The sequence below is a fragment of the Ovis canadensis genome, chromosome 3 (genome assembly GCF_042477335.2).
Source record: "Ovis canadensis isolate MfBH-ARS-UI-01 breed Bighorn chromosome 3, ARS-UI_OviCan_v2, whole genome shotgun sequence".
Lineage (NCBI taxonomy): Eukaryota > Metazoa > Chordata > Mammalia > Artiodactyla > Bovidae > Ovis > Ovis canadensis.
This window is the reverse complement of record NC_091247.1, coordinates 4,613,716-4,639,377: the sequence shown is the minus strand read 5'-3', so window position 1 is coordinate 4,639,377 and position 25,662 is coordinate 4,613,716. Positions and strand designations below refer to the sequence as shown.

General features: G+C 53.4%; 2 protein-coding genes across 10 annotated transcripts in view; one reads left to right on the top strand and one right to left on the bottom strand.

Moving 5' to 3' along the window:
• The window catches only part of NTNG2 (netrin G2), a 70,893-nt gene extending 62,658 nt beyond the window's left edge, over window positions 1-8,235 (top strand). For 4 of the 6 annotated variants that reach the window (XM_069580001.1, XM_069579998.1, XM_069580002.1 and 1 more), the window contains 5 exons: window positions 1,310-1,384; window positions 3,106-3,207; window positions 4,612-4,779; window positions 6,636-6,770; window positions 7,251-8,235. In XM_069580001.1, the coding sequence (XP_069436102.1) occupies window positions 1,310-1,384; window positions 3,106-3,207; window positions 4,612-4,779; window positions 6,636-6,770; window positions 7,251-7,486 (716 nt within the window). In that variant the 3' untranslated portion in view covers window positions 7,487-8,235. The remainder of the gene's footprint in view (window positions 1-1,309; window positions 1,385-3,105; window positions 3,208-4,611; window positions 4,780-6,635; window positions 6,771-7,250) is intronic. The other 2 variants (XM_069580003.1, XM_069580004.1) reach the window with 1 other exon arrangement.
• Window positions 8,236-21,203: 12,968 nt separating this feature from the next.
• Window positions 21,204-25,662, bottom strand: part of SETX (senataxin) — an 85,750-nt gene continuing 81,291 nt past the window's right edge. For all 4 annotated transcript variants that reach the window (XM_069579996.1, XM_069579995.1, XM_069579994.1 and 1 more), the window contains one exon: window positions 21,204-24,352. In XM_069579996.1, coding sequence (XP_069436097.1) covers window positions 23,621-24,352 — 732 coding nt within the window. In that variant the 3' untranslated portion in view covers window positions 21,204-23,620. The remainder of the gene's footprint in view (window positions 24,353-25,662) is intronic.

The window sequence follows — 25,662 nt, the reverse complement described above, 5'->3', positions numbered from 1 at the left end:
CCTGAGACCCTGGGGAGCTGTGAGGTGGTGCTGCCTTTAAGGCCAAGTTTGCATGGCTCCCCAGTTTCGAAGGAACAGACGGGCATCCATCTGGCCTTGGCAAGCAACATGAGTCACTCTGAGAAGGCTCTTCCGGAACACCTGAGCGCATCCCTGGAAAGTCCAGTCTTTCCCACCCCCAGGCCACCAGAAAGGTCCTGGTTCTCTCCAGGTGCCTCCCAACAGGTGCTTTAGGCTCTTTGTACCAAGTCCAACTGGGCCTGTGGGCCACTGGCCCGCATGTCTCTCCCAGCTGCCCATGTCAAGCTGTCCTGAGGATGGGGACTGCCAGAGAAGAGGCTGTTCAAGACCACTAACCCTGACCCCAGTATGGCTGCAGGGGGTGGCGGGAGCGAGACTGCAAAGCACCATGCCTTCAGGGCGGGTTTACTGCCGCAGCCCTAATTAAGCCCTTGCCAATTTGAGTCTCGAGGCCTCTTCTCATTGAACATCCCATAAATGTCAATTTCACATCCAGAGGCTCCCAGCTCCCAGCTGGAACATCCCCCGCACTTTTTAGCTGGTAGATTTTCTTTCTCTTTCTCCACCAACTGGCATCACGCGTAATCCCTTTAAGAAGCGGAAAATATCCGATTTCTCCCCTTGTCCCTCTGGGTTTGTCCTTTGAAATTCGGCACAGGGTGATTCTTCCATTTCTCATCTTGCCAGCCCTGTCCGCATCACCTACTGTGGGTCCAGTTAGTCCTGGAGACGGTCAGTGTGGCACTTGGGGGCTGACTCATATTGGGGTCCCTGGTGAAGATGGGCCCAATCTAGGGCTCAGGGAGGATGCTCCGGTTGCCGGATCGGGGTTGGACTGGAAGCTTTCAAGGACCCTCTGGGCATGTTTGGTGTCTTGGCCAGAACACACACACTCCCTTTACAGTCATTGGCCAGAGACTTCAGTGCAGAGAGGTCTGGGCCCCGATACAGGACTCTGTCTAACTCCAGCCTTCATTCAGAACGGAGGCCATGCAGGAAGGAAGCTCCAAGAATGAGTCCCTCTGAAGAAAGGGCTGTCCAACGTATGCAGATTCTTAGGCAGGGGTCCCTGTTCCATCTGGCATCCCTGCACCCTTCAACAGGCTGCCTTAGCATAGATGCTGCCTCTCCTATAGATTTGAACCCAGTTCCACTTGGCTGGTGTAGACAGAGCCGCTTCTTTGAGTGCTGCTTCTATAAGGGGCCTGCAGGGGGTGATGCCTCAGGAGGTCCCCCGGACAGCCCCAGCCCCTCCCGTGACTTGGTTTCTTCTCTTCTCTCCCCCAAGAGTGGAGTAGTCCATCCACCGCTGCCCCGCTCTGGGCGAGCGTCCCTTGGCCCCAGGTGTCCTCCAATGCAGAAGGTATGGGGTGGGGGGGTTGCTCCTGAGACTCTGCAGTAGGGATCAGGGCCACGTGGTGGGAACCCCGGGTGGCAGGGGCCCCCCCGAGGGTGGAGGGGAGGGGCCTTGGAGCTCTACTCCACACCCCCAACCCCACGTACTTAGCCAGCGTGACCTCACCACACCCGACCCCTTTCAGTCCTGCACTCTAATCCTCACCTTAACCCCTGAGGGCTCCCAAGCCCAGTGGAGACCCTGTCCTGAGAACAGTAATGCCCTGAGGCTCAAGAGCCAGAGAGGGCTTCCTGCAGGGGCTTGGCTCCTGGGTCGAGAAGATCCGCTGGAGCAGGGCATGGCAACCCACTCCAGTATTCTTGTCTGGAGAACCCCATGGACAGAGGAGCCTGGTGGGGCTACAGTCCATGAAGTCGCTTCTTGGGGAAGGGGGAAGGTAGCCTTCCGGGTGGCAGGACCAGCTGCGGCAAAAGCTTGGCGGTGGGACACCAGGGAGTAGTGGCTTCACCAAGCAGGACATGGGGAGGGCTCGGCGGGGAGGGTAGGGGGGTCGCACTGAAACCAAGCCCAGAGCCTCATTCTCCCATTGCGTTGGGAAGAAACTCGTGTGGGCTCGAGGACTCGTCTGCACTTATAGTGGACACACCCAGGAAGCACACAGGGTCTGCCTGAGTCTCCAAGATGGGACACTGTCCCTGGTCCCAGCTCACCGTTCCCTGGCGGTAGGACCTGATGCCAGGCTCGGGCAGCAACCCCACCCGCACCTCCCGTTCCCCTCTCACGGGCTGTGAATGGTGAGCCGGGCTTTGCGCGCCCCCTGCTGGTGAGTGGTTCCGGAGGCAGAATCACAATTGGGGAGGGTCTGCGGAGACCTCTGAGTCCAGGGGCATCCTCCCCGGCGATGGGGAGCCAGCTGGAGCAATCACATCCTGGCCCTGGACCGACTCGGGCATCGCGGCCTCTCAGGGAGAAGCCGAGGGGACCGTGGCATGCTCCCCCACAAATAAAGGGCTGGGTTCTGGGCAGTCTGTGCTCCTGGCTAGATGGCTCCTGACAGTGGAAGGCAAAGGACTCACGCTGCGTGGAGCAGGGAGCTTGCTTCAGAAAGGAAGTGCTGAGTCGCTCATGCCTGAGCGACTTCATGGACTGTAGCCCGCCAGGCTCCTCTGTCCATGGGATTCTCCAGGCAGTAATACGGGAGTGGGTTGCCATTTCCTCCTCCAGGGGATCTTCCCGACCCAGGGATGGAACCTGCATCTCTTGCTTCTCCTAGATTGGCAGGCGGGTTCTTCACCACTGAACCACTGGGAAAGGAAGGGAGATGCCCAAATCTTGCATGCCAGGTTCACACTCTGGACTTAACCCTCACAGAAGTCTGGAGAGGAGCAATAGTTCAGGGAGTCCACAGTGGTGTTTTTCAACCACTCAACAAAGCGTCCAGCTTCAGCAAAGTCTTGAGCATAGCATGAGAGATGTCAGAATAACGTGGGAGGGTGAATCCAGCTGAACTGATAGTAGATGGTCTCCGAGACGGGTACCAAGGCATGCTGGGTTCTGCACACTGCTGGCTGTGCTGTGTCATCTCAAATCTGAGCAGTGACAAAGCTGCTCCAGAGCTTGCCCAGGGCACCTTGGGAGTCTTTACTGGGCTTTATCTGGGCAAAGACAGCCCGCCCTGGGCAGCTGGACCACGGCTGATGAAAGGGCTTGTTTCTCATCTCTCCAAGCTGCGGGCACCTCCGCTGTTGCCCCTGCCCCCGCCAAGGCCTCCAAACTTTTCCAGCTCAGGCCCAAATCTCCTCAGGTGATGCCTGTTGAAGAATTCGAAGGTAAGAGGAAGGCCGTGGGGTGGATCAGCCCTCCTCCAGCATTTCTCCCCCTACCTCCAAAAAAAAGTGCTGGACGAGGACCAGTGATAGCCGGCTCAGAAAACCCTCCCAGAGTAGCTGGGTCAGGTGAAGCAGAGCCTGTCTCCCCTCCGGTCCTCCCTCCCAAGGGACCTGGGGGCAGGCATGAGTCAGAAGCACAGTGGGCAGGCACAGGGCATGCAGAGCAGTTGCCAGAAATAGTCTGTCCTGGCTCCCATGGGAGGTGTGGCCCAGGGCCTCATCTTGGTGGAAGCAAGATCAGGGACACGGGGTCACCAACAGTACTCCTTGGGACATCTGGAGGATGTCTCACCTTCTCACTGTCCCTGGAGGGACAAGGTGACGGGGACAGGAGGCCATGGGGCGAGAATGCCACCCAGCTCCTCCTGGGCACAGCTCGGAGGCTCTTTTCTTCAAGGTCTCCCACGTCCTTGACCCTGACACCTGGTCAGTCCTCCCTTCTCCCATCACAAAGAGAAGGGTGGCTCCTCTAGGGATACACAAATGGTGTCTCGCAAAGGGCATCCTTCCTTGTTCAAGGAGAGGCTGAACCCCTTAGGAGGGGACACCAAGGGATGGCCCCTATCTGTGGCAGGGAAGGTGACCCTCCTCACCAAACTCCACCCCCTTGATGATGTCATGGAAGCCGCCTCCAATCCCTGGGGGCCTCACCTCTGGGGATCACCCAGTGCCTCCAGTGAGAGTCAGAAGCTGGGCCAAGGCTGGCCTTGGAGGTCAAGGCACAAATCTCAGGGCACGTGCTGTCGGGGTCGTGCAAGAGCAGGCACTCTGCTGCCAAACACATCTGCAGAACAGCCCAGGCTAATAAGAAAGGGTCCTGCAGGTGGGGGTTTCCTTGAAGCGTCTTCCAAAGCAGCACGGGGAGGAAGTTCCTGGTCCTTCCCACCTCTGGCGTACATGCATGCGTCTGCCCCTCACTGAATCACTGGGATACCGTGGTGAGCGCCATGTACCCAGGCACCGCCCTCCCTGAGCTCACCACCCGATAGCATGACCCATCCTCCCTGCATGGATCATTTCTAATCACCCCAGCATCCCTCAAGGGAGCGCTTCACCCCGGTACCCAGCCAGGGCTTCAGCGGGTGCTCTCCCTGGTGCCCTGCCCTTGGGGCCAGGTGGAAATTTGTGGGCCGGGCCCATGCTGGTTCTCATTCTGGTTCAAAGCTAGTGGGCCCATCCCTCCCCAAACGGCACAGGAGTGTTGGAGGCCCGGGGCACCTTCCTGTGCCAGGTGCCCCCCGCCCCTGCCTCAGTTTCCCTGCCTGCACAGGGGCGGGGTCGCAGGAAGGCCCCGTCTCCGTTTGCTCTCTGACCCTTGGTGTTTCTCATGCTCGGCCGGCCCAGACTGCGAGTGCTACGGCCACTCCAACCGCTGCAGCTACATCGACTTCCTGAACGTGGTGACCTGCGTGAGCTGCAAGCACAACACGCGGGGCCAGCACTGCCAGCACTGCCGCCTGGGCTACTACCGAAACGGCTCCGCGGAGCTGGACGACGAGAACGTGTGCATCGGTGAGCCCTCGCCGGCGCGGGGGGCGCGGGGCGCAGGGCGCCGGAGAGGCGTTAGGTGGAGTCTGGAGACCCCTGCACTGGAACCCCCGGGGGAGGCTGGTGGGGGTCATTGTCGTTCGGTCGCTCAGTCGTGTCCGACGCTTTGCAACCCCATGGACTGCAGCTCGCCAGGCTTCTCTGTCCTTCACTAACCCCTGGGCTTTGCTCAAACTCATGTCCATTGAGTTGGCGATGCCATCCAACCATCTCATCCTCTGTCGCCCGCTTCTCCTCCTGTCCTCAGTCTTTCCCAGCTTCAGGGCCTTTTCCAGTAAATCAGTTCTTCACATCAGGTGGCCAAAGTATTGGAGCTTCAGCTTCAGCATCAGTTCTTCCAATAAATATTCAGGGTTGATCCGGAAAAATTCCAACTCCAGGGCCCACTCCGGCTGGGTGTTTCTAAGGACAGAAGCCTCCAAAATCTGCTCTATTGATAAGCTCCCCATGTGGTTCTCCCCGCAGGCACTGGAGTTTCAGAACCACGTGTTCGAGCCAAAGACAGGGTCTAGGGCTTGCCTGGCTGTGTGGTGGTCGTGGTGGTTTAGTCGCTAAGTCGTGCTCGCCTCGTGCGACCCCATGGACTGTAGCCCACCAGGCTCCTCTGCTCATGGGATTTCCCAGGCAAGAATATTGGAGTGGGGTGCCATTTCCTCCTCCAGGGAGATCTTCCCAAGCCAAGCTGTGTGCCTTTCATCAACTCTCTTCCCCTCTCTGAGCCTGTTCCCCTGTTTGTAAAGTGGGATCAGGTAAAGGGTTGTCCAACCCTTCTGGGGGGACTGATGCTTTTCTTCAAATGAATCTTCTCTTGTGCTTTATAAGCCCTCCACACACCCCCGCCTCCAGTGAGCAAATGGTCTGCTTTCTTTACCCTCTGCGCCAGGCCTGGCTTTTGTGGTAAAGAAGGAAATAAATCTACAAGGGGCCCTGGACCCAGCCAGGGGCAAGCCAACCCCAAAGGCGGGCCCCATGGCCTGCAACCAGCACCCACTAGACTGCAATGCTGTCCCCCGTAGAGGCCAGTTCTCAGCCCTGGGATGGCGAGCGCCCTTGGGAACCTCTCTGCCCATGCCCCGCCCAGCAGGCTGGCCCTGGCTGTGCAAAGCTGCAGTTGTCAGTCTGAATTATGGCCTTCAGATAATTTCATCAATTCTCAAGTGATCCCAAGGGAACCGTGCAGCCCATGTCACACTGGCCAGCCGCGGGGGAGAGGGAGGGGCCTCTGGATCCGATTAGAGGCCGTCCTCCACCCCCACCCCAGCACCTCCTTTTTCTTTGCCTGCTGCCTCCACCCCCGGCCCAGCACTAGGCGACAAGGACACCCAGAGTGGAGGCATTTGCCTCCCCCAGCGGGCAGAGGCCCCAGGAAACCGACTGGGAAGGGGCAGGGTGAGGCTGGAGGCCCTGGAGGAGAGCTGTGGATGCCCGCTACACCTTCCCGTCCCCACACACAGCACAGCCCGCAGGTCAGATGTCAGGTGGCCTCGATGAGGCCCCGCCCACCTGTCAGTCACCGCTCTTTGAAGCTGGGGTGGATCAGCGCCCGCCCCAGTTACAGAAGCAGGGAGATGGGCCCAGAGAGCGGAAAGGGCTGGCCCAGGCCACATAGCGCCAGGGCCAGAAGGAGGCGAAGGGGCTGCCTGGATGGGAGGAAATGCCGTCTTCCCTCGCGATCTGGACACCCCACGCAGCCCTCACCCCACCGTCCAGCCGCGGATGCGGAGATCCGGCCGGGAGGGTGGCGGGGTCTGGCGGGGTGGGTCCGTGCGGACAGCGCCCACAAGTCACCCTGATCACTCGCCGTGCGACTGTCGGTCCAGAGTGTAACTGCAACCAGATCGGCTCCGTGCACGACCGGTGCAACGAGACCGGCTTCTGCGAGTGCCGCGAGGGCGCGGCGGGGCCCAAGTGTGACGACTGCCTCCCCACGCACTACTGGCGCCAGGGCTGCTACCGTGAGTGCGCGCCCGGGGCGCGGGGCCCGGGGCCCGGGGCTGTGGGGCCTGATGCTGCCGGGCGGGGCCAGTGGGTGGGCGGGGCCTGAGGCTGCCGGGGCCTGTAGGTGGGTGGGGCTGATACCGCAGAGCGGGGTCAGTAGGTGGGCGGAGCCTGACGTCAAAGGCGGGGTCTGGGTGGTGGGCGGGGCCTGATGCGACTGTGGTGTAGGTAGCAGGAAGGGAGCTGGAAGCAAGGGGAGCTGGGAGTTGGTTGGAGTTGGCAGGAGGCGAGAGGGCTTTCGGGGAGGAAGGGAGGCTGTCCGAGGAAGTGATGGGCTGGCGGAGACCCGATGTTAGCCAACGGAAGAGGGTGGAAGGGCGCCCCAGGTACTTGGACCGGCGCATCCCAGTCGCAGAAGCTCCAGCGCGGGTGGTGGTGGTGGTGGGTTCGGGGTGGACCAGACCGCCGCCCGCCTTAACCGCCCCTCCGCCCCGCAGCCAACGTGTGCGACGACGACCAGCTGCTGTGCCAGAACGGGGGCACCTGCGTGCAGAACCAGCGCTGCGCCTGCCCACGTGGCTACACCGGCGCGCGCTGCGAGCTGCCCCGCTGCGACCCCGCCGACGACGAGGGCGGCCTGGACTGCGACCGCGCACCGGGGGCTGCCCCGCGCCCCGCCACCCTGCTCGGCTGCCTGCTGCTGCTGGGGCTGGCTGCCCGCCTGGACTGCTGAGCCCCGCGGAGGGCACCCCGGGCAGGGTGAGGGCCAGTCCGCGCGCCCTGTCGCGCCCTGCGCCCCTCGCCCGGAGAGCCGGGGGGCCCCGGGGGCAGGCGTCCGAGGCCTGGCGGTGAGAAGGGTGCGGCCTGAGCTGCTCCCAGGTGCTACTCAGCAGAGTCCTCCCGCCCCGTCCCCCCTACCCCAGTGGCACCTGCCCCCGCCCCTGCACGGCAGCGGGGGATGCTGTGGGGTCCTGGCCCCAGCGGCCTGCGATTTTGGTCTTAGTTTTTCTTTTATATTACCCACCGCCCCTTTCCTTTTTTTTTTTTTTTGCCGGCAGTGAGACCGAGGGTGGGGAGAAACGCTGCTCACCCCACACCCTCAGATTCTGCCTCCTGCCACACACACGACTGTTGCAGACACCCCCAACGCCTGTCCCTGGCTCACCACCAGCCAGCGGACCCAAAGTCCAGTTGCCTACAACTCTAGTCGCTGACAATTCTCTTTTCTATTCTTGGTTTTCCTTTGCAACCCACCAGACCCCAGGCCTTTCCAGAGGTCTGGTGACCAAGGAGCTCAGTGTCTGGGGACAGGTAGGACGGAGGGTTGGGAGGGCCGGACGCTTCCTTTTGCAGAGAACTATTCTTGTTTGTATCAGCTGCCCCTGTGAAGGGGGCCCCGGGCAGGGATGCTGGTCGCCGTTGGGGGGGGTGGTTGATGGTGTGTAATCTGACAGTAAAGAGTCTGCTCACTGCTGCCTCCGGGGCCTGTGTTCTTTCTGCTCTTTTTTTTACCCAGCAACTGTGGAGGTGAAATGGGAATTCACAGAAAAGCCTTAAAGAAACGATTTCACTCTTTCACTCTTAAGGCCCATCTCTTCCCCAGGCCCCTCTGTGAATAACGGGCAGGTGTGGCCAGCAGAGCTGTCTCACTACGTGGCCAGGCCTGGCCCTGCAGTGACCTCTGATGTTCCCCAAACTTGGGAGGTTGTCTCCCTCCTTTCCCTAAGAAAAAAAAAAAAAATCCAAAGTGTATTGGCACTTTTCCTTAGCTGTCCTCAAATTTAAAAGCACATGGTAGACAAGGATTTGTTGAGAAGTCCCAGGGAAGGGACTGGCAGAGCACGGAACAGGGCTGGACTCCGATAATTCTGTTTATAAATCGGTATCGGAGGGGGATTTCTATCAGGCCCCCTGGACCCTCAGCCTCAAGCTGGGGCCGCGGCCTTCCGGCGCCCCCTGGTGGCAAAGACCCACAACCCACCATTCTCCCCGCTTTCATCTTCCTCTTTCCCTCCCGAGCATCAGTAAGGGGACGGCCAAGGGGACCAGGGACAGCCTGGGAGTTGTGAAAGGAAGCTCGGAAGAAAGGGGTCCATCAGCTTAGCCCTGTGCTTCTGAGGTGCCCGTGGGTCTCTTTCTGGTCCTTGGGAGCTGGACTTCCCTGCTGTCTCTCAAGAAGGTCTGGCTTTCCCTGGCCACCTGCTTACTTCCCAGCTGCCTCGGAAGATTCCCAGCACATGGATCAGGTTCTGGTTCCCTGCTGTTCCTACAACCTCCCCACCCCCACCCCCCAGCACCTGCAGCTACCCTCTGAATGCAGCCGATCTTTCCAGACTGGGACGTTTAACATAAAACTGTGTTCATCCCTCCTGCAAGTCCCCAGAGCAAGGCTCAGAGTCTAATGAAACTTGGCCTTGCAGATGACAAGAGATTACAACACGGCCACAAGTGATATAAAATGTGTCTAGGGCCTCTCAGGGCCAAGCACCAGGCCCTTCTGGCCTCCGGATCTGTCTCAGCTCCCAACCCCAAAGTGCCTTCTGTCAGGTCCCCATGCCCCCTCTCCCTTACTTTCTTAGTGACAAGCTCACTAGCTCAGTGGCTAAAAGCAAACATCCCTGGGGCACCTTGTTGCCTAGTGTGGTCACGTGACCCAGCTCTGGCCAATGGGCTACAAGCAAGGGTAATGGGCGCGGCCTCCAGAAAGAGTCTTCAAAGCCTTTGTTTGCCTTCACTCCCCACCAAGTCTCAGTTGGCAAGTTTGTGGCCCCTGCTTGTCTCTCTGGCGCCTCACCCTGATACTCAGTCAGCATGGTTTGGGGAGCCACCCGCTCAGGATGGTGGAGCCCAGAAGGTGGAGATTGGTTTTCTGAGGACCTAGCAGAGCTGGGTGACGCCAGCCCTGGTTGCTTGCCTCTTCACTTACATGTGTGAGAAAAAATAAACTTTGATGTGATCAAAAACACTGGTCTTCGGGTTTTTTGTCACAAGTGGTTTTTTTGTCACAACTTACCGGTTCCTAAGTCATTGGCCTTTCCCACTCAGCATTTGGGTCCCCAAGTCCACTGAGGCTGAGACACTAAAACGCTCCCAGCCACGGCCCCCATGTCGTAACACGGCCCATGAGGAAGACAATAGGTCACAGTGGCTTTAGGCCCAGGAGTTCAGGGCCTCACTGTCTCAAGACCCTCTTTCCAGGACAGAACCTGCCTCCACCTTCAGATGAGCAGGGGGTGGGGGTGGGGGCTTGGGGGGGACGAAGGAGAAGGGGGAGCAGGCTGAGCAAATCCGCTTCTAGGTAAACACCAGCTGCTGGCTGCAATTTGTAAGCAGTGGCTTCTCGTCCTCCTCCTCCTCGTGATGTTAACATAGGAGCCACAATCACTCACCCCTAAACACACACACAGAATCTTGGGTCCCTTGACAGAAGCAGAGCTTGAGACACAGGTTCGGAGCATGGATTCATGGAGCGGGTGCTGTTTGGAAGATGGATGAGATGAATCGGATGGGGGCGGGGAGGCCCAGTGAGGTATACCTGAGGGCACCCACCGAGGCTCTGAGCAGAAACTCCATCCTGAAGCAAGGGGCAGGCTCACGTCATGGGCTTCATGCTGGATTTGGGGGGCCCCCAGTACAGAACGTCAGCAGCTGTAAGTTCTATCAGGCACTGCAGCATTGCAGGGGTGGTTCCCATAGACGGACTCTGGGCCGGGCATCAGCAGCTTCTACTGTACACACACACACACAGACACACACACACACACACACCCCTTGGTGTCACCCTGGGTGTGTTCCCAGGAAGGGTCCTGAGAGGTCGGGGAGGAGGTGGGCAGAGCCCTGCCTGCCCTGACCCCTCTCAGCAGGGCCAGTGGCGCTGTGGCAGCTCCCCTGGGATCAGTGTCTACACAAGCCAGGGGCAGGGAGGTGGAGCACTCGTAAATCAGACTGGCAGCCCTGGTCCCCCAGGAGGCGGCCCAGGCCCTGACCCCGGCCAGAGGCTGGAGGGAAAGTTGCCAGCGGCCATTTGAAAAACTCTGACATTTTCCAGACGCAGCCCCACCTCTAAAGTGGTGCTTCCTGGTCCTGGACCTCATGTGTGGACATCTGGTTCTGAGCAGCTGAGAGGAGAAGGCTCTGCTTTCACAACGTGGATGGTGACAGCCACTGTCCGCGGGCCCAGCCGTGCGTCCTCAGGCTTCACCGTCACGAACTTCACCCTAGGACAGGACTCTCAGCCTCAGTGCCACTGACATTGGTGGCACTGCCGGCTCGGGTGGGCGCAGCTGTGCTGTGCAGCTAGGATGTTTAACGGCATCCTTGGCCTCCAGTCTCCAGGTGACAGTCGCTTTCCCTCCCAAGTGGCGACAACCAAAAGTGCCTCTGGGCATTGCAAATTGGTAGAGAATGTTCTAGGTGGAAGGACTGGTCTACCCAGTTAACAGATAGGGAAGTGGAGGCTCCGATTTGGGAGGTAACTTGCCTGAAGTCACACTTGCTAAGAAGCAGGGGCAGGAAGTGATTCAGGATGGCGAGAGTGTGAAGCCCAGGGTGGGGAGAGGGGTGCGGGGCGTCCACCCCACAGGGCCTGCAGCTCTGGCCCAGCCCCCTCTTTCGCCCCTGCAGCAGCTCCAGGACAGAGCGAGGTGCCCTGGGGAGCCAGGTGTCATCCAAACGGCCTTGCTGTCAGAGAAAATGCCTTGCCCACTGCCCCCACGTGCCCCCTCTAAATAAGCAGACCTGCTGTATCGGCACTTTTGGTTAGGAGGCGTTTATGGGCACCTGGGGAGCGGCTGTGGGCATCTCCCTGCAGGCCTGGGCAGGCAGGGCTGAGAGGGGGCTCCCCCCACGCCCGCACCCCTGCCCCAGGACGGCACCTCCAGCTAGGCCAGTCTCCCCAGTCCCTAAGGGACCCCTGCACATCTCAGGCCAGATGAGCAAAGGGTAAAAACCCAGGGAGGAGAAGCTTGACTTGTTTTTGTTTTCTTATAAAACACAAATCACAGCTTCAGGGAAGTTAGAAAAAACAGAAATGCTAGATAAGAATTTTTAAATTAAAATCACCCACAATCTTCCATCCAAAGCTACTGTTAATATTTTCTGATGCGCAAGTCCAGCACCTTTTCATAAAACACCCCCCGCCCCTATGCAGTCTCCAGCATTCGTTAAAACCGTGCTAAGTCCTGTGCTGAGGCTGAGGCTGGATATACCTTCTATCAAGGACCCCTGAGATGAAGCTGAGAAGTAGACTCTGGGAATAGAACCATTTTACAGCTGAGAACACTGAGGCGCCACAAGTATCTTGGTCGGAGAGCTTGGACACGGCATAAAAAGTCAACTGGGTGATTTAAGGTGAAAAGATGATTTGAAAGATCACAGGACCCACATGGGGCTTCCCTGGCAGTCCAGTGGTTAAGACTCTGAGCTCCCAATGCAGGGGGACCAGGGCTCAATCTCTAGTCAGGGAACTGGATCCCACATGCTTCAACAAAGATCCCGAACGCCACAACTAAGACCCGGCTCAGCCAAATAAATAATTTTATTAAAAAGGATATGCAAAATCCCCACCCTTTTACTTTTTGCCCCTGCCAATGGCCCTCTTCCCCACCCATTGGCCCACCCATACGTCTGTACATTTCACGGCTGACCCAGGGCCCACGTTTCCTTCCTTGAGTGGAGGGCAGGGGGCAGGGAGGGGCGTGTTTCCAGAGGCAGAAGGGATGGCACTGAGGGGCTCTCAAGTCCCACCACGTGGGTTTGAGGCTGTCCTCTACTACCTGGATGAATTTGGGAAAGTTACTCAATCCCTCTCTGCCTCAGTATCCTTATCTGTGAAATGGGGATGTGAAAAACAGCACCTGGTGGTCCAGGGGCTAGAATTTTGGGCTTTCTCTGCCGAGGCTGTGGGTTCAACCCCTGGCTGGGGAACTAAGATCCCACCAGCTGCACCACAGGGCGAAAATCAAACCAAACCAAACGACAACAAAACCTAGCACCTCTATCACAGGGCTATCATGAGGGTCACAGAAGTACAGTGCTGGCCCAAATACGTGGCCAGTATCCGCTGTTGTTCTCCATTTCTTCCCTCTTTCCCCTTGACCCCAAAACCTGTCACATAGGTGTGGTGTCGCATACATACACATACATAGAGCAAAACTGTAACCCTCGCCTTCCCGTGAGATCGCGGACATCTTCCTCCTGCCAGGATCTATCGGGGTCTGTCCTTCTGCCCCAGAGAGGTGCAGTCATCAACCACCGCCTCATGTTAGCTCTAAGGCCATGCCGAGGAGTTAATGACGATGCTAGGACTGCAGGATGGGCTTGTCTCTGGACCCCGTAACTACCTGAGGGTAGACTGCCAGGTAGGGGGTTTTCTAGTTGAAGCATTTCCGTTGCAAAGAATGGAACCCACACAGGCTGGCTCCTGTGATCAGGGGGTTACTGGTGGGATAAGGGGATTTGGGTGCAGGCCAAGGGCAGGACTCCAACCAGGCCCCACCTGGCAGGGTGTCCTTGCCACTCAGTTGCTGGGATAGGGGGCAGCTGACCATTCTATTGTTTGGAGCCCTGTCATAGCCTCAAGCCAGAAGCACCCACGGCCAGGCGTCCTGGAGGGCCTTCCGGTCCTGTGTCCCTGCGTGACACAGGTCTGGGTCCTGCCTGGGAAGGCTCCTGTGTTTGTGCATCAGAATGGAATGGACAGACTCTGGCATGTTCCTAAAACAGAATACTATCCTCCACCCAACAGAGTGGACAATCGCTATAGCTATCTCAGAAATGTAAGGACGAGGGAGAGAAAATTAATTCAGTCACAGGATATCCATTGTATATATCACATCAAGCACAAAATTGAGTGAATATAATTTGGGGGTATATGTGCTGGAGCAGCAGCTGCGTGGCGCTGGAGCAACTTTGAGGAAACACCCCATGTCTAAGGGCCAAGGAGAAGCCCCAGAAAGACAGTAGGAGGGGTGAAATCACATTTAGACTCAAACCCCATCCCCACCAGAGACACTCAAGGGCCCAAACAAACCTTGTGCCCACGAGGACCCAGAGACCCCCACAGAGACTGAGCCACAACTGTGTTTGGGTGTCTCCTGAGAAGATCCGGGTCAGCAGTGGCCTGCCACAGGGGCAGAGGCTCTGGGTGCCACAGCCCTGAGTATGACATAAGCCCTCTGGGAGGAGGTCGCCATTAACCCCACCATAGAGCCATGAGAACTTACCCAGGACTGGGAAACGGACTCTGGGAGGACACAGACAAACCTTGTGCACCAGGACCCAGGAGAAAGGAGCCGGGACCCCACAAGAGACTGACCCAGACTCGCCCGGGAGTGTCCAGGAGTCTCCAGGGAGGGGTGGGTCAGCAGCGACCTGCTGCAGGGTCGGGGCACTGAGTGTGGCAGTGCGTGCCTGGGACCTTTGGAAGGAGGTCGCCATCATCTTCATTAGCTCCACCATAGTTTGGCCTCAGGTCAACAACAGGAAGGGAACACAGCCCTGCCCATCAACAGAAAACTGGATTAAAGATTTACTGAGCATGGCCCGGCCCATCAGAGCAAGACCCAGTTTCCCCCTCAGTCAGTCTCTCCCATCAGGAAGCTTCCGTAAGCCTCTTATCCTTCTCCATCAGAGGGCAGACAGACTGAAAACCGCAATCACAGAAAACTAACCAATCTGACTGCATGGACCACAGCCTTGTCTAACTCAATGAAACTAGGAGCCATGCTGTGTAGGCAAGACGGACGGGTCACGGTGGAGAGGTCTGACAGAACATGGTCCACTGGAGAAGGGAATGGCAACCACTCCAGTATTCTTGCCTTGAGAGCCCCATGAAGAGGATGGAAAGGCAAAAAGATAGGACACTGAAAGATAAACTCTCCAGGTCAGTAGGTGCCCAATATGCTACTGGAGATCAGTGGAGAAATAACTCCAGAAAGGGTGAAGAGACGGAGCCAAAGCAAAAACAACACCCAGTTGTGGAGGTGACTGGTGATGGAAATAAACTCCCGATGCTGTTAAGTGCAATATTACACAGGAACCTGGAATGTTAGGTCCATGAATCAAGATAAATTGGAAGTGGTCAAACAGGAGATGGTAAGAGTGAACATTGACATTTTAGGAATCAGCGAACCAAAACAGACAGGAATGAGTAAATATAACTCAGATGACCATTATATCTCCTACTGTGGGCAAGAATCCCTTAGAAGAAATGGAGTAGCCATCATGGTCAACAAGAGAGTCCGAAATGCAGTACTTGGTGCAATCTCAAAAATGACAGAATGATCTCTGTTCATTTCCAAGGCAAACCATTCAATATCACGGTTATCCAAGCCTATGCCCCGACCAGTAATGCTGAAGAAGCCAAAGTTGAACGGTTCTATGAAGACCTACAAGACCTTCTAGAACTAACACCCCAAAAGATGTCCTTTTCATTATAGGGGACTGCAATGCAAAAGTAGGAAATCAAGAGACACGGAGTAACAGGCAAATTTGGCCTTGGAATACAGAATGAAGCAGGGCAAAGGCTAAAAGAGTTTTGCCAAGAGAATGCACTGGTCATAGCAAACACCCTCTTCCAACAACACAAGACTCTACACATGGACATCACCAGATTGTCAACACCAAAATCAGACTGATTATATTCTTTGCAGCCAAAGATGGAGAAGCTCTATACAGTCAGCAAAAACAAGACCGGAAGAGGACTGTGGCTCAGATCATGAACTCCTTATTTCCAAAATCAGACTTAAACTGAAGTAAGTAGGGAAAACCACTAGACCATGACCTAAATCAAATCCCTTATGATTAGACAGTGGAAGTGAGAAATAGAATCAAGGGATTAGATCTGACACATAGTGCCTGATGAACTATGGACGAAGGTTCGTGACACTGTACAGGAGACAGGGATCAAGACCATCCCCATGGAAAAGAAATGCAAAAAAGCAAAATGGCTGAGGCCTTACAAATAGCTGTGAAAGAAGAGACGCGAAAGGCAAAGGAGAAAAGGAAAGATATACCCATTTGAATGCAGAGTTCCAAAGAATAACAAGAGATAAGAAAATCTTCCTCAGTGATCAATGCAAAGAAATAGAGGAAAACAATAGAATGGAAAAGACTAGAGATCTCTTCGAGAAAATTAAGAGATACCAAGGGAACATTTCATGCAAAGATGGGCTCAACAAAGGACAGAAACGGTATGGACCTAACAGAAGCAGAAGATATTAAAAAGAGGTGGCAAGAATACACAGAAAAACTGTACAAAAAAGATCTTCAAGACCAAGATAATCACGATGGTGTGATCACTCACCTAGAGCCAGACATCCTGGAATGTGAAGTCAAGTGGGCCTTAGAAAGCATCACTACGAACAAAGCTAGTGGAGGTGACGGAATTCCAGTGGAGCTATTTCAAATCCTAAAAGATGATGCTGTGAAAGTGCTGCACTCTATATGTCACCGAATTTGGAAAACTCAGCAGTGGCCAAAGGACATGGAAAAGGCCAGTTTTCGTTCCAATCCCAAAGAAAGGCAATGCCAAAGAATGCTCAAACTACCACACAATTGCACTCATCTCACATGCTAGTAAAGTAATGCTCAAAATTCTCCAAGCCAGGCTTCAACAGTATGTGAACTGTGAACTTCCAGATGTTCAAGCTGGTTTTAGAAAAGGCAGAGGAACCAGAGATCAAATTGCCAACATCCGCTGGATCATGGAAAAAGCAAGAGAGTTCCAGAAAAACATCTATTTCTGCTTTATTGATTATGCCAAAGCCTTTGACTGTGTGGATCACATTAAACTGTGGAAAATTCTGAAAGAGATGGGCTTACCAGACCACCTGAGAAACCTATATGCAGGTCAGGAAGCAACAGTTAGAACTGGACATGGAACAACAGACTGGTTCCAAATAGGAAAGTACGTCAAGTACGTCACAGCTGTATATTGTCACCCTGCTTATTTAACTTCTATGCAGAGTACATCATGAGAAACGCTGGGCTGGATGAAGCACAGGCTGGAATCAAGAGTGCCAGGAGGAATATCAATAACCTCAGATATGCAGATGACACCACCCTTATGGCAGAAAGCGAAGAACTCAAGAGCCTCTTGATGAAAGTGGAGGAGGAGAGTGAAAAAGTTGACTTAAAGTTCAACATTCAGAAAACTAAGATCATGGCATGGGTGGTCCCATCACTTCATGGCAAACAGATGGGGAAACAGTGACAGACTTTATTTTGGGGGGGGCTCCAATATCACTGCAGATGGTGACTGCAGCCATGAAATTAAAATATGCCTACTCCTTGGAAGAAAAGTTATGACCAACCTAGACAGCATACTAAAAAGCAGAGAGATTACTTTGCTGACAAAGGTCTGTCTAGTCAAGGCTATGGTTTTTCCAGTAGTCATGTATGGATGTAAGAGTTGGACTGTGAAGCTGAGTACCGAAGAATTGATGCTTTTGAACTGTGGTGTTGGAGAAGACTCTTGAGAGTCCCTTGGAATGCAAGGAGATCCAACCAGTCCATCCTAAAGGAAATCAGTCCTGCATATTCACTGGAAGGTCTGATGCTGAAACTCCAATACTCTGGCCACCTGATGTGGAGAGCTGACTCATTTGAAAAGACCCTGATGCTGGGAAAGATTGAAGGCAGGAGAAGTGGATGACAGAGGATGAGCTGGTTGGATGGCATCACCGACTCAATGGACATGAGTTTGAGCAAGCTCCGGGAGTTGGGATGGACAGGGAGGCCTGGCGTACTGCGGTCCATGTGGTCACAAAGAGTTGGACGTGACTGAGCGACTGAACTGAACTGACATGACAAAGCGTTATACAAACTACAGAACTCAGGATGCTGTTTACAACTAGGCGGAAGGGGAGGCGGGAGGATGTCTGGAAGCAGCATGGACTGACCTTTCCAGGCATCAGCCGTCTCCTGCTTTCTGTGTTGGGGCAGTGGCACACAGGTGTTGATGATGTCTTTCATTTTCCATTAGCCTCATAGATGCTCTGATGTGTACAATTTACTTCACAAGAGTTTTGGGAGCCAGGTCTGTGCCAATCAGTGGTCTGACAATCACTGTGGACATACACCATTGCCGGGTCACAACTTCAGCTGCTCTGCAGCCCAACTTACTTGGGATGCCAAACTGAAGTCACTCGGGAAGATAAAAACCATCCCATCTTGGCTGCCTTCTAACTTTGGGAAGACTGAAAATTAAATGAGATAATGTAGTAAATTGAAACCATCCTAATGCTTTTATATCAAATTATGTTTGTTATTTAGAATGTATTTGATGGCTCAAGGGTTTTTAACATTTAAGAAAATTTGGCATTTTCATCAGATTAGTTATTTCAACTTGAAACCTACTGAATTGCTCAGTTTAGGATTAAATGGAAAAGTGTAAGACCGTTTTATTAAATGGGCTTTTTAAAAGAACTTTAGAGTTGATTAGATTTACTAGACTGGTTTAAATACTGTTAGAAGAGGTGGCATCTGAAGGTTTAAAAAGAAAATCAGGGAACAGTTCTGAGAGCTTTCAGAGATGCTCTTCCTAGGTGGTTATCCTCAAATTTGCCTGGAGTAAAATTTCTCAATTCTTTCTTTAAAAAATTTAATTTAAAAAAACTAAACAGATTTAATTTGTAAAAGCAGCTTATAAAAATGCCTTTTTATGACAGTAGACTATAAGAGTCTTCCCTGGTGGCTCAGATGGTAAAGCATCTGCCTGCAATGCGGGAGACCCAGGTTCGATCCCTGGGTTGGGAAGATCTCCTGGAGAAGGAAACAGCAACCCACTCCAGTACTCTTGCCTGGAGAGTCCCACGGACGGAGGAGCCTGGTAGGCTACAGTCCATGGGGTCGCAAAGAGTCGGACACCAGAGTCAACTATTTCAGTCACTCACAGATACCAGGGCCGGATGTGGCAACCGAAGTGCTGCCAATACTTCGCTGTTTTCTGGAGGACCAGAGGAGAGGACTCGACCTCATATAAACCCACCCCTCTGCCCAGAGGAGCCCGTATAAGACGTCCTGGGGGCCTGAGGAGTGACGTGTGGGCGGAGCCCCTGCTGTTATTTTGGAAATCTCTTTTCTCTTGCTGCTTCCCCCAGAGGGGGAGATCTGTTACAGTGCAGGGATTGACAATGTGATCTGTATAGGGGAGCTAAGAAAGTTAGTTAGGTTAATTTGTTGCTTTAATCATCTAATGTGAAGGGGATGACAGAGGACGAGATGGTTGACAACATCACCAACTCAATGGCCTTGAGTCTGGGCAAGCTCCGGGAGAAGGCGCAGGACAGGGAAGCCTGGCATGCTGCAGTCCATGGGGTCACAGAGTCGGACACGCCTGAGCGACTGAATGTTGTCATGAAACCCAAGGAACTATAAACATTAAGTAGAATCTTTGAGGACATTCTCCACCAAGGTGTGGGCAAAGGTAGGTGCCATCGGTGGGCTCCCTGCCCAGCTGTGTTGGGGTGATTCTGGGTCAGCATCTGAGATGGGGGCAGTGGGGGGCTCTGAATGTGGAGCTGCAGGAGCTCAGAATCAGGAGACCCCTTGGCCGCTGGACCACCAGGGAAGTCCGCGCTGTGCTCTTTAGCCTCTTCTTCTCTTGGATGTCAGCGTTTGGGACTTGGAATTTTAGAACTTAACAGTGAAACAGAACTAACAGCCTGACCATCATTTTCAGGTGGAGAAAGCAAAGCCCACAGGAGGCCCTCAGTAGCTGTCCACAGCCGACGGCAGAGCTAAGGCAGACCCCCTGCCTTGTTCTCCGGGACCACCAACTCCCTGCTCAGGCCCCTCCATGGCCAGCTCGGTGGGCACTCCTGCTCAAACCTGACGCAGGCTCACTTGGCTCTTCCTCTACTCCACAGGCAGCCTTCTAACTCCTCCTCTCTACGGCATCAGGACCCCCCAATCCCTGACCGAGCCGTTCCCGGCTGTCCTTCCCCAGTCCCACTGCAGTGTGCTTGGGAATCTCAACAAAAGGATACGTGTCCAGATGGCTTTTGGGGGTGGGCCGCGCCCCCTCCAGAGCCCCTGTAGGGGACAAGGTACTGAAGAAGGCAGACTGGACCCCGATGGGCCCCAGGGCTGCTCCTCTTTCCTCCTGACCCGAGGAGCCAGGCCTCAAGGCTGGCCACTCACTGCAATCACCTTGCAGTGAGTTCAACTTTTAATTTTTTTTTTTTTTTTTAAAGGCAGCAAGTACTTTCTCCCAGACCCAAGAAATCAGCAATTCTAGGGGACAGCCCAGGAGAGGGAATTTTTAAAGTTCTCTGGGTGACTCCCAGGTACACCTCCCAGGCTGAAAAGTACCAACAATTCGATTTGCAACATTGCTTGAGAACAAAGGCTACGGCGGCCACAAGCAGAGCTGGCCCAAGCTGGAGGGAGGGAGGGAACACAGAAGACAGCTCCTGTGGGTCGGGGCACCGTCGACACTGTTTACGCAGTTGGACTTGGAAAACACCTCCTGTCCAGCAGGACAGGTTGACAATAACTCAGGTCCTTTAAGAGTTACTGAGGGATCCTTTGTGTACAGAAACTGCCTTCATGGTACTACACAACACTGTAAATTCTGCTTAAACTGAAGCTAAATTTTAGTTTCCTTTTTGAATTATTTATTCCTCAAACAATAAATGGTGAAACCCAGGAGGTGGTGGTGATTACGTGTACTGGCCAGGGGAGATTTTAAAAATCCCCGCGGCAGCTGCTGCAGGAAGCAACTGCATGGATAAAACGGCCATCACGGCGCGCCCGCCTCTCACCAGGTCTCCTGACAACTTCACCTTGCCCCAGGACTCCCCCCGAGGTCGTCTCTTTACCCTCACGGGTGGTGGGTGCCTCCATCCCGGATGAGCAGGAGGCCCAGGGAGGCTGGTGGGGCCCACATCCTGGTGGAGCTCAGCATGTCCAACTGCGCTCCCTGAAGCCAGTGCTTTTGGAGAATGTGCTCTCCTTTGTAACCACCAGCGCTTACCCCCGGCCTGGTCATCTGCCTCCAGCCCCACCCCTGGGGCTCCCGCAGCTCCTTCTGTGGGTCCCTGTTCATCTGCTCTGCTCTCCCAAGCTCAGCCTGGAGGTGAGCGTGTGTTTCTGGACCAAATCTCAAGGGTAACTGACACCACAGTTGGCCACACACCCCTCACTCACTACCTTATCTATCACAGATAAGATTCCAAGAGGTAAGAAGCTGGGAGCACTGTGGGTGCAGACTGGATGAAAACATCAATCCAATGGCAGACGAAATGGGTTATCTGGAAGTTCCTTCAATCTTCATTCAATAACTCCTAACCCGCATCAGCTTTCTTGTTTCTGCTTTTAATTCTGCCATTTTCTCTTAATATTCAGGTCTTAACAGAGACAACACAGCTATTGTTCGCCAAATCCTGGTTAGGAATTCAGGGCATAGAAAGAAAGCTACAGCAAAGAAAACTATAAATCTGCACAACTGACTTTAGAAAATAGTTTAGTACAATTTTGTTATAAAACTCATTTACAGGAGGTTATTCACATGTACTTATCAAATCTGCTCCTGATAATGCATGAAAACAGAACTAAATAAACTGCCCACAGTAATTTCAAGGCAAATCATATACAAAGAAACAAAACAAGATTTTAAGTAGAATATTTTCATGTTGAAAGAATTAAGACTGAAAGAAGACAGGGCACTGTCTTATGACGCCATGGCAAGGACAAAACTAACAAGTTGTTATTTTTCACCTGCAGACTAACCGCCCATCAACAACCCTGCTGTGACAGTGAATCAGAAAGGCCACACGGTACATGCGAAGTGCTTCGTGCAGATACACAAGCATACCAACTGGAGCTACAGTGCGCCTCCAGCGCCATGTCTGGTATGGCCATTTCTGCTGGGAGAGGCTGTCAGGACACACGTGCTCAGTAGATTTTCTGATGTGCTACTTCTTGCATTCACAGACTAGGTGAATGGCGAACCAAAAGGTGGACACGACGTGTGAGAACTGGCAACAAACCCTTCCTTATATTCATGCTGTGTGAACAGCGTGGGGAAAGCTCCTGGCCCAGCTGTGTCCGTCACACCTCTTCTATAAGCTAACACCTTCTAGACTCTCTAAACCATGATCACTACAACTGTCTGCTAAATCAAGCATTCTACCAAGACAGGAGGAAAATAAACACAGTAATAATGAGCTTTCTTGCCAAAGGCCAGGAAGGAAGCTTACAAAGCCCTGGCCCCAAGTAGGGCTCGGCCCGCCTCCGTGGCAGGGGAGCAGGGGCTGACTCGGGACAGAGCACGTGCTCCCCAGGTGACAGGGAGTATCCACGCCCAAGCAGAGGCCTAGATACCAGTGAGAGGGGCAAGCAGAGGCTTAGAAACCAGTGAGGGGGCAAGCAGAGGCCTAGACACCGGTGAGAGGGATAAGAGGAACAGAGAAGTAGAGGGTTTTAACTGTTGGCAACCAAACGTACTTTTAAAGCTCTTAATAACCTGCTTCAGGACAATTTCTGACGAACACAAAGCCCTTTCTGCTTAAAAAGCAGAAGAGCAAAGACACTTCAGAGGGATGAACTCGCAAAGACACGTTCACACTCAGGGATGTGCTCGCTACCCCCGCATAGCTGGGGTGCTGCACGGTGTACACGACCAACCACGGGTTCAAATGCGGGTTGACTGTTAACACACGCTCGTGTCTGTGAGACTTCAGCACCACTGTGTGTGTGCAGGGAAAGCCAGACTTTGAAACTGGGCAGCCCTGCCCTCGTCCAAGTCACCAGACCTCCATCCACCACAGCCACTTCCTTTCGCAGAAGCACAAGCCCTCTAACCAGATGCCCCACAACAGCGCTGTATCTGCATCAATTACAATGGTCTCCAGAGACGAGAGGAAACCTGTCAACTCTCTCCTTGGTTCTGAACTCCCAAGTACCTGCGCTGCTCTTCCAGCCTCTCTTTTTAAAGGATGTCTCTTTCCTGTCTAAAATATTGTCTCAAGTCCCCAAGAACCCCTTGGGAAGATGGAGAACACCCAGTTTTCTGGCTCAACCCAAGAAGTGCACGCTTTCACACAAGCCACCTCGGCACTGATCTTGCACTGGGCAACCGCTGGATTTCTAACCCACGAGTTGCAGAAAACTCAAGATATGCTGGGGGCATCTGAATGACATGTCAAGAACTACACTTTCATTTCATATTCTCCTAATTCAAGAAGAATGAGAATTTTAGCTAGAGAGCTATGTGCTCACTACTAGAAGATTCACTCATCACAGAAACGCACTATCCTGTGTCAGGGTGCCTGGTCTACAAAGGTCATCAGTGCAACTTAAACCTTCCCAGCAGACTCTAGCTGCTTTTAAAAAACAGAACTAGAGACCTCTGACCCACCAGCACTAAACTCAGCTCCTTGCCAGACTACCTGGGCTGTTAAACATCTGTTTTGCCATAACAATGGTTTAAAGGACCTGCCCTCCTCACACTTTTTTTTTTTAATATAAGGTTTGTTCTGTTGAAAATGATTAACATTTTAAGCAGGGGAAAGAAAAGCCGTCTACCAGATTAAATTTTAAAAGGATTTTGTTATTTGCTATACAAATATACATTCCAACTTCTACAACCTCTCCAGGCTGACCTCCTTTTCTACAAGAACAAGAGATCAACACTGCAAGCCTCCTACTTCAAAGACATAATTACTGATACACAAATGTCCTCTGAAAGCTTTTACAACTGACAAAAAGGACCAAGTGGCCCATGTGTTATAATACATTTTGTTTTCCAACAACAACAAACTCCTATAAGGAAAAAAGCAGTCTTATCTGGACAAGCCTGTCCGTTGGTCATCAGAGGTCTGCAGCAATGGTTGTGGCTAACAGCCTCTGCTGTTTGGCTATACTATAAAACCCGTCTCTTCTTTGAGTGGCTGTCCTCCTCCAGGCCCCTCTCATCCCAGTCTGAGTTCCTCTTTGTGTGGGAGCTCGCCCACCACTCCTGATCCCCTTCACTCAAGGCCCTGGTCTCTCTCCTGTGGCCGAGCACCCCCTCTTCCTGGTCACACTTCTTTTTGCTTGTGGAAGTGTCAGCACCAGCGGCTGGAGAGTCGCACTGCGTGTGAGGCATGTGGCTGTTCAGGGTGACTCCCTGCTGCCTGACGGTGCATGGCTCCTGGGGACTCCCAGGGCAGCCTGGCGCGCCTGACGGAGGCGCTGCTCCAGAATGCTGGGGGCTCAAGGGCTGCGGCTCCCTGAGGCTTATTCCTTGGGCATCAAAGGCTAAGCCCATCCTCCGCAGCAGTCTTGGGTCCCGAAGCCGGTCCTGAGTGGGTGGCCTTTCAGGATCCTTTGCAGCCTCAGTGACTGTGGCTTCTTTGGAATCAGAGGGTGAGTGGTACAGGGAAGAAGCAAAAGATGTCTTGCTGAGTTCACCATCTTGCTTGCTGCTGGGTAGGCCACCCTGGGGTCTGGATGCCTCTGGAGCGACAGCAGGAGGGTGAGTAAGGCTCCTCTGAAGCAATGGTTTGAGCTTCAGGATCTTCATTGCATCGTGTCTGTAGTTCTTGTCGCAAGTCTTAATAATGGCGCCACGTTTCTGTGCATCTTGAATCAGGTGATACCAATGCCTATTTTCCTTGAAACAGAGAAGGAAGAAAATTACATCCCCAAAACACACTCACATGCTTGGGAATAAATAGTTTAAGTATACCCTCATGAACAGATTCTCAAGAATCCATTACTTGACAAAGCAGAAAGAAAAAATAAGATGGACTACAGAACAATAAAACACGCTGCTGCAAAACAACACCGAGCACCACCGCTAAGAAAGAACTGCCGCCATTCTGCTGCTGCTGCTCAAGCCCTGCAGCTGAATCAGCCGTCAAGCAATTCTGTCCGCTGTCGGTAGCCTTGTGCAGCTGTTTGAGTTTCAGTTAATTAGAAGTTCATTTCCTCAGTCACACCGGCCACATTTCAAGCTCTCTGCTACCACATGTGACTGGGGTTAGTGTCCTGGATGACACAGTCATAGGAGGGCTCCGTCATCCCACTGGGTTTCCTCTGACACTGCCTGCCTCCGGAAGACAGCAGGAAGGCTCAGTTTCAGAAAGCTCTAACGTTTGAGTGCATGTTGATTGTTCTACAAACAGGTCCATAGCTGTCACCAAATTCCCAAACTCCAACAGGCGAAACTATCTTAATCCACTGAGATACTATTCTAAAGATATCATGAAACTTTCTATCTCTTCTAGAAGAGCCTTAAGTTATGAAAGGCACATCTAAAGAAGGTGGAAAGAAAACTCAACTCATGTATCTCTCCTCTCTTCCTTTTAGAGGAAGAGAGGCGTTAAACTGCTTATTTACAATCATCAAAACTTGGGCTTCCTTAGAAGAGAGAGTATAGTGGGGAGAAAAACGATGAAGACTTTTTGACAAAGGAAAGAGAAGAAAAAGGATGGCTACCCAAGAGCCATACACGACTCAGTGACTGAGCAACAACCCTCCTGTGGGTTCCTGCACTCTAGGCGGCTGGGGGAGTAGAGTCAAAGTTCAGTCGTGTCTGACTCTTTGTGACCCCATGGACTATACATACACAGTCCATGGAATTCTCCAGGCCAGAATATTGGAGTGGGTAGCTGTTTCCTTCTCCAGGGGATCTTCCCAACCCAGGGATCGAACCCAGGTCTCCTGCATTCTAGGCAGAAATCTTTACCAGCTGAGCCACGAGGGAAGCCATAGCGTTTATTTGCTGTGTGGCCATGCTCAAGTCACTTGACCTCTCCGAGTCTGCTCCCACAACTGGAATACATGAATGGCTATTTTATTTAAACGACTCTGAAATGCACTCTGTTTCCACATTTTATCATTTCTGACTGTACGGTGTCTTTTGTAGCACTCTCCATGTATGCAATCCTGGAGAAATTCACAGCTGGGTGACTACAAGCT